The following is an 8,161-nucleotide window of genomic DNA, read 5'->3' on the forward strand; positions in this document are numbered from 1 at the left end:
ATGTATACAGTAACAGTGATTTGCAGTGACAACACATAGGCAGCACTAAATGTCTGTGCCCAGTAGTGTAGTGGTAACAAATGGAGACTTTAATTTATAATATGTGTGGGAGATATTTACAGATTCTGGTCAAGTTTCACCGCGCTGTGGAATTGCGGCGGCTGTTAACTTTACTACTTTTCCAGCTGTATACCACTTCCTCTGTAGCTGACCAACTCATAGCTCCCATCATTGCCACAAAGTGTTATTTCAAACTCAGTTAAATGTGAAAGAGATAACAACACATACATTAAACACTCATTATTACTGTAATTATAAACTATATATGTGGAAACCTTCCTTGTGAATCAGTCTATTTATTAGTGAGAACCATATCAAAATCCCTAAACCAGTTCCTGGGATTAGCCTTCACACACAGACAGAAAATCATGGTGTTTATATATACCGCTTTTGACAACTGACCTTCTCATCAATGATTGGGCATTAGTCTGTGGGGATGTAACCCTGTCGAGTCACACTGAACAATATCGCTGACCTGAGGTAGCTCGACTAATGTCTCTGGACCTGCAGTTTATTTGCTGTGATCAATGTTTGTGACGGCATGCTTTGCACTTTGTAGAACAGTAAAATATATTTGAATGGAAATGTACGACCTGTTAGCTGTTTTAACGTAACTACTATGCTGAGTATCATACTTACTACAAGTGTTATGTGTGTGTGCTGCCCGGGTTCTGACCATCTGTTGAAATATTATACACTAAAATGGAATTCTCAACCTGGGAGGATAAAGAAGAAAACAGACATTTAAGTGTCTTTGGACATAAAAAAGTACAGCCTTTTTATACATCTAGTTCAGAGACAAAACTCGGTGACCATGAAGTAGTTATAGTGACAAGACTATTGGTCTAGAAAAATACTGAGCCTGATAACAAGTTATTTTATTCAGGAAACCTGTCCAATTAAAGATGACCCAGAGCATCATGTATAATTAGTCACAAACTTTGAGTTCTAAGAGTAAAAGTGCCAAGAATTTGTTACTTAAATTCACTCTGTTGTTTAAAATGCTTTGCAGAAGTGCTATATCTGCAATTTAATATGAATTTTTGAATGCATCTTCCTTTTGTTTCATTAAATATCTGAGTAAATTGAAACAGTATGATTTTTTCTCACATACAAAGTTACAGATTCATTTTAATTTCGCAAATGATGTAATCATGACTATTGATGAAAACTATATTACAAGTATTCCATATAAAATACAGGCACCTCTCTCTCTCTCTCTCTCTCTCTCTCTCTCTCTCTCTCTCACTCACACACACACACACACACACACACACACACACACACACACACACTCTCTTAGTGTGTATGCACCTGGAGGGAGAATGCTCAAAAAAAAAAAAAAAAAGTTTTAAAAGTGAAAAATATTGTTTGTCTGCCTGTCAACAACTCAATGCCTCCACAATATTACTAATTCATATTCTATAATGAAATAATAAGCAACCAGTTGCATATAACAAATTTAATTCCTTGACCAGTTTCGGGCACTTGGTGCCCTTGTTCAGAAGGTTATGCCTATCAAATTATTTGCAAGTGCCAATAGTAAAGTGTGATAGGCACAACATTCTGCAGAAGGGCACTAAGTGCCCGAAACTGGTCAAGAAATTAAATTTATTACATGCTACTGTTTGCATATTATTTCATTACATTATGCTACAGTTGCTAAAGATGGACAAAATACTAAATTCATATGCTCTGTGTAACAGCAAAAAACACACTCTAAGTCAGATAAGTGAGGGCAAGAAGCACCTAGGAATGAATACAAACGCCTTCTGATGTTGTGTGTGTATATATACAGACTACATTCCATTGATCTCTATTCAGTGCCACTTGAGGTATTTCAAATCGAAACAAGCAGCACAAACAGCAGTATCAAAACTGTACATAATGCAAAGGAACTTTTAATGCCATTACATATATTTTTGAACACCAGCTCCTTCCTTCATCTTGATCTGTTCGCCTGAGGAAAGAGAAACAGCACTGTATTCTCACAATGTATGAATATAGTGATTTGTGGATATACAGTGAACATGTACTTGGAATGTAAATGAAGGAAGATTAGTGTTCAATTGTCTTCAGTGACAAAGTCATTAGAGACTGAGCTAAATTTCAGATTGTGGAAGAATAGGGCAAGAAATTGCCCATGTCCCTTTCAGTGGAATCATCCCAACACAAGTACATACAGCAGGTCTTGCAGTCAAAACAGAATTAAACTGTAGAACAACTACTATTATTATCCTTCTAAAGTAATGCGTACATTTTAATTCACTTCACCATTAACATGTTGACTGCCACAAGGCCACTGGCAGCAGAGCAGAACCTCCTGCTGTGGCTCCCAGTGACCATATAGCAGTCAATGTGTTAAGGGCATAAGATGTATGGCACTGTATAATAGAATTTCAGGAGTCACCTAAAATATTTGCCCCTTAGAGATAGCCACTAGTGAAGACAATACCTTTTTCTCCTCAGGACTGGGTAATATTTGTTGTAATATTTTTTTTTCCTTTTTAGTAATTTCTGTTTGCACATACACATTTATATTTCAGTAAAAAAGTTAAAGGTGAACTGGTTACAAAGATGACAGTCACAAAATTGCAGTCCCAATCAAAAAAGAAGATTGCATGCATAGCATGTGTTGCTGATGTTTTTATTCATTCCAGTTATGTAAGTGAGTTTATTCATCAAAAGTAAGACGTTTACTACTTTGAACAGGATAATTTTGTTCTTTGTTATTCATTTTTTAATATTTAAGAAATGTGACACTGTGTGTCTCATAATTGAAAAAGTAAAGTATTCTAATTTTCCTGTAAAGGCACAACTGTAACACAGCACTTCATTTTAAATTTATTACTTTTCACTTATTGAAATGAAATAATGCAACAGTTTTCTCTCGTTCACTTTTTCATAGTGTTCTGACCTTTGAAAAGTTATCTGTTTGCCAATGAGGAGTATGTGAAAGACACTCAAATATTACAGTTGAAGCAGATAGCATCCAGTTATTTTTTGCAGTCTGCATGTGTAGGGAAGGGCTTCTCACACTAATTGCTATTTTAACAGGACTTGTGCTCTATAACTTTTTGTATCAAGCTCATATTTCTCACTAATCATTTATGTATCACTGCATGCCAATTAATCCACTTTAAGTCAATGACACTTAAAAATGTGTTCTCTTATCCCCCCCCCCCCACACACACACACACACTTCTTATTTTATTTTTATTCTCTTTAGTTAACTTTCACATTAAGATATTAAGATGATTAAAATTCTTTTGGATGTTGTACTGTGCCATTTATAAAATATAAAATACTTCAAAATACATAAAGCATAAAACCGATGTGTCGGATGTGCTACTACAGCCTTCCTCAGAGCAAGACTGGTTTTACCAGAGGAAAAAAAATGGTTCAAATGGCTCTGAGCACTGTGGGACTCAACTGCTGAGGTCATTAGTCCTCTAGAACTTAGAACTAGTTAAACCTAATTAACCTAAGGACATCACAAACAACCATGCCCGAGGCAGGATTCGAACCTGCGACCGTAGCGGTCTCGCGGTTCCAGACTGCAGCGCCTTTAACCGCACGGCCACTTCGGCTGGCCTACCAGAGGAAAGACACCCCTACTTATTGCAAACTATTGGTGTCAATAAGTCATATTTCCGGAACTTCATTGACCCTAAAATATAATAGGCTAGTCATGACAAGAGAGATATGGTAGGAAGAAGGGTATTTGTGTACTGATTGGCTTATTGATGATTAATGCCTGTCTGAAAATTGCGACTTGGTTTCTGGTGGGCATGTTTTCATCCTGGTGTGCATGCACGTACACTGCCTGTTCCTATATGGCTGTTTGTCTAGGCTGCTGTGTCCGTGACTGGTGAGGCTTCTGCCCCATAACCGCTTGCGGCCCATCACACTGGGACAGCTAGCAGCTAGGATGCTGGAAGTTTGTAGTTTCAGTCTGTTAATGTTATCAGACTTCTTAATAATTCCAGTCACCTTTTTTTGCACTGGTGTATCTATGACTTTTGCCAGTATACAGGCTTCCTGGAACGTAATAGGTAGTCCACAATCACAGTGGTGTTCCAATTGTGCTGTTATGGAAGTATTTCAGTGATTTTTAACAGTCACAGAGTATTCAACATTTTCAGTTTACATGTTTCTGAGAAGGTGCATCCCATCACAGAGTGGAAGACTCATACAGAAGACAAACCTTAAGATGTTAAGAAGCAATTTCCTACATTATCCTTTTTCTCAGGCATGCTAGTCTTAGAGTATGAAGGAGACTCTCCCTGGAGTTTCAGAAAGAAGGAAGAAGGTATTGGCAGGTTGAATTGTTTGGTTGGTGGGTCATTGTTATGCACACATAATTAATTCCATAAGAACATTGCCTGTGAAAGGTAAAGTCCAGTGTTTAGATCTCACTTCATCATACAGTTTTAATCTGTTACGAACTTTCACAACAGTGTGCACTATGCTCCAGAGTCCATTATTGAATCAACAAAAAATTGTCATTATTGCAGAAAATTACATGTCACATAGTAGTGCTGTTTATATAGCAGGCAGTGATACTTATCTTTTACTTGCCACTGTTCTGTTTTTCTCATCATTTTGGATGTGAGTCAACAACAAGGTACTCTAACATGGTAACAGAATTCTATAACATAGTGTATAATGCAGAATTTTAAATTATGCATGGAGCTATACTGCAGTTACATGATCTTCGTAGTAAATATTTTTCACAGTACAGTAGCACCTAACTAACTCAACTATGATGGAATGTGTGATGGCATTTACTTATTCTCTATACTATTAGTTTAAAGGAAATGGTGCAGCAGTACAGTTATGTAGCATTATGTCTCCACATCCTTCAAATACTGCCCTATGCCAACTAAAATTATGTGATATGTCCTCAACACATTACTACATCCTAGGCATCTAACAGGTTATTACTAACTCTGAAGCACATACAAAGAGAGATTACTTTTTCTAAAGGTCAGACTACGAAGTCTCTTGTGCAGAATTAGACCAGCTGGTGAAGGCAGCTACTGAGGTGAAAGGTGTGCTTGGCTCTCGCATGACTGGTGGAGGGTTTGGAGGCTGCACAGTGACACTGGTATGTTCAAAGAAAGATTAATATTAATATTTAGATTTATTATCTGTGACAGTGGTAGTCTAGTGGGTAGAACACTACACTCCAGCACTGGAGGTCCGGGGTTCAATCTCAGACATGGGAGGAGATTTTTACTCATTCCAGTCCCTTTGGGATGACTGCAGGTTCACTCAACCTGCTACCAAAGGAGTACTGGGGATCTGTCTGGGAATAAAAAGTAGCTGGGGTGATGGGCCCATCACCCTTCCCCTCCTAGTGCTGCAGTGAAGGAAATCTCAAGCTGATGCCTGGTCGCAGCTTGATCCACAGACATTACTTTAATTTACTTTTATGTACTCTTATTCATTCTAAGACAAAAAAGTGAAACACCCTGAAGGAATTATCCGAATAGGACAGACATTGAAAGATGTGATGTACATGTGCAGATGAACAAATGATTACAATTTCAGAAAAATTGAATGATTTATTTAAGAGAAAGAGCTTCACAAATTAAGCAAGTCAGTAATGTGTTGGTCCACCTTTGGCCCTTATGCAAGCAGTTATTTGGCTTGGTATTGATTGCTAGAGTTGTTGGATGTTCTCCTGAGAGATATCATGCCAAGGGCACAGAATATTGTCAACATACTGCTGTGCTATAAGAGCATCGTGGAAGAAAACCAAAGGGGTCTTGCTATGAAATTAAATAGCATCGCAGACCATCACTGCTGACTGTCAGGCCATATGGTGAGTGACAGGTTGGTATCCCCTGTCCAGGGCATCTCCAGACACATCTTCATTGGTCAGATCTCAGTTCGAAATGGGACTCATCACTGAAGACAATTCTATTCCAGTCAATGAGATTCCAGGCCAGATGTGCCTGATACCACTGCAAAAAGACTAGTTGGTATTCAGAGTTCAATGGTAGTTAGAGGAAGGAGTGCTGTGAGCTCAGCCACCTTTCTGAGAGCTTACTATTAATGGTACTTGTGTGATACTGATATAATGATGAATCTGGACCTCCGAGTGTCTCCCTGACAATTGCTCAGTGCTCTCTCTAGATCAACCTAGATCAACCACTTCCTTCTAGACCCTGTATTCTGTCATGGTTCATCCATTTCTGCCAGTATTATCAAATAGTGGCAGTGCTCCTATTCAAATTTCAAGCAATTTGCCAGTTACTCCAACCAACTTCTTTGACCCCAGCTGCATGTCCCCTGTTTACTAACTTTGCCAGCTGCGCAGTGAAATTGCTCTGCAGCATCACACATTCATCCATCAGCTACCAAGGTTAACAATCTTTCATTTTCTGTTGATACCTCTATGAATATCAATCTGTGGCCAATATGCATAACTCCATCATGGTGCATAATTTTTTGTCTTAGAGTGTACTAATACATAGTAACAAGTTGCATTTAAGGTCTAATGTTACAGCTATAGGTTTTATAACTGTAATTTGTGTATTACAAGACCATTAAAAGAAAATAACAGATTCAACATGCAAATGAATGAGAGGACAAGAAAAATTCAACTAATAGTCTGATTTCATCTTCTTTACTTCCTTAAACTAGTGATTGTTGTTATTTATGTAAATATTTGTGTTCTTTTGTAGCTCCATGTTCATTCACTTATAATTCATTCATAATATTCTATAGATCTTGTGATGAAAGAGATATGGAAAGAGCTGATAATTTTGTCAGAAAGGAGTTTATTCTCTTATAATTACAGTGTATAATTGTCTTTCATTTATGATCTGAGTGTATTATTATTAACTTAAAAAATACCTCCTACTTTTTCCGTGTTTCTTGTTCACAAAATCATGTTTTCTCTGACTTAGTTATCCACATTCTTAGAACTATGATGTGCATGTCATTAGAGCAAATATAATTTTCATTTTAACAAATACCATCTCCTCCACTTAGTCAATTTATTCCAGCCACATCTCCTTTGGAATTCTGCATAAACATGAATCACATGGTATAATAAATGCATAAATATTTGTATTTTCATTCTAACAAAAAATGTTATGTGGGCCTAACTATTAATAAAATAATACAACAAAGAGAGTCTATAGATTTTACTGTTTTTCTGTTTTATTTTCTTCTTGTTTCAGGTGTATAAAGATGCTGTTAATGAAGTCATAAACAATACAAAAAAGAAGTACAAAGGAAAAGCAACATTTTATGTAGTCACCCCATCTGCAGGAGCTACAGTTGTGAGAGGAAAGTAATATCAGTGAAACCATATACTGCCATGACAGCTGTAGAATTGTTATATTTGTGAGCACTTGTTTTGGGCTACATAGTGTTGCACATTTAGTCATACAGCAAACTATTTCAGATTTTGAATAATTGTATGAAAACTATTACTAGACTAATTTTTAATGTAATTAGTACAACTGATGAAGTCATATCTTGTGTGTTAAATCTTAAGGTTGAAAATATGGGATTAGGTGGTGTTTTACAAAAGGCACTATGTTATTGATCAGTTAGAAGTGTTTCTCTCAAGGAGTTTGCCATTTTGCTTATTAAACTATTACAAATATTTCTCTTCACTCTGCAACAAAGTGTACATTATAGGCCATCTTAAAGCAAATTATATGATTTTCCAGACCAATAATTGAATGTTTCATAAACATTGCTGATATCCCTCCACACACACTCTCCTCTCTCTCTCTCTCTGTTGTGTATAACTGTAATATTGTACAGTCGCTTCAAAACCTAATACACAGAACCAATATTAAAAAAAAAAAAAAAAAAAAACAAAAAAAAAAAAAAAAAAAAAAAAAAAAAAAAAAAAAACAGAACATCAGAGTTTCCTTCCTTTTTTTTAGCAATGGTTTACTTGAGCTCTTCATTTTTCTGAGAGGGGTAATCTAGTAATTTCATTAAATTGAACAGATGAGATGTGGCAATTGAACTAATAATCCATATTTTCTGTATATTTATTCAGGCTGATGTCAAAGGAAGAATATATACTAAGGATTATGTAAAACTAATTTTCTCTAATTATAAAGCA

At 36.4% G+C, this 8,161-nt stretch overlaps 1 protein-coding gene across 2 annotated transcripts in view; it reads left to right on the forward strand.

Annotated features, from left to right (window-relative positions):
• Window positions 1-7,762, forward strand: part of LOC126458034 (galactokinase-like) — a 145,046-nt gene extending 137,284 nt beyond the window's left edge. Inside the window, exons 7-8 of one of the 2 annotated variants that reach the window (XM_050094825.1) lie at window positions 5,050-5,170; window positions 7,257-7,762. In XM_050094825.1, the coding sequence (XP_049950782.1) occupies window positions 5,050-5,170; window positions 7,257-7,373 (238 nt within the window). In that variant the 3' untranslated portion in view covers window positions 7,374-7,762. The remainder of the gene's footprint in view (window positions 1-5,049; window positions 5,171-7,256) is intronic. The other variant, XM_050094826.1, reaches the window with a different exon arrangement.
• The last annotated feature ends 399 nt before the right edge of the window (window positions 7,763-8,161 follow it).

Source organism: Schistocerca serialis, chromosome 2, assembly GCF_023864345.2.
Source record: "Schistocerca serialis cubense isolate TAMUIC-IGC-003099 chromosome 2, iqSchSeri2.2, whole genome shotgun sequence".
Classification (NCBI taxonomy): domain Eukaryota; kingdom Metazoa; phylum Arthropoda; class Insecta; order Orthoptera; family Acrididae; genus Schistocerca; species Schistocerca serialis.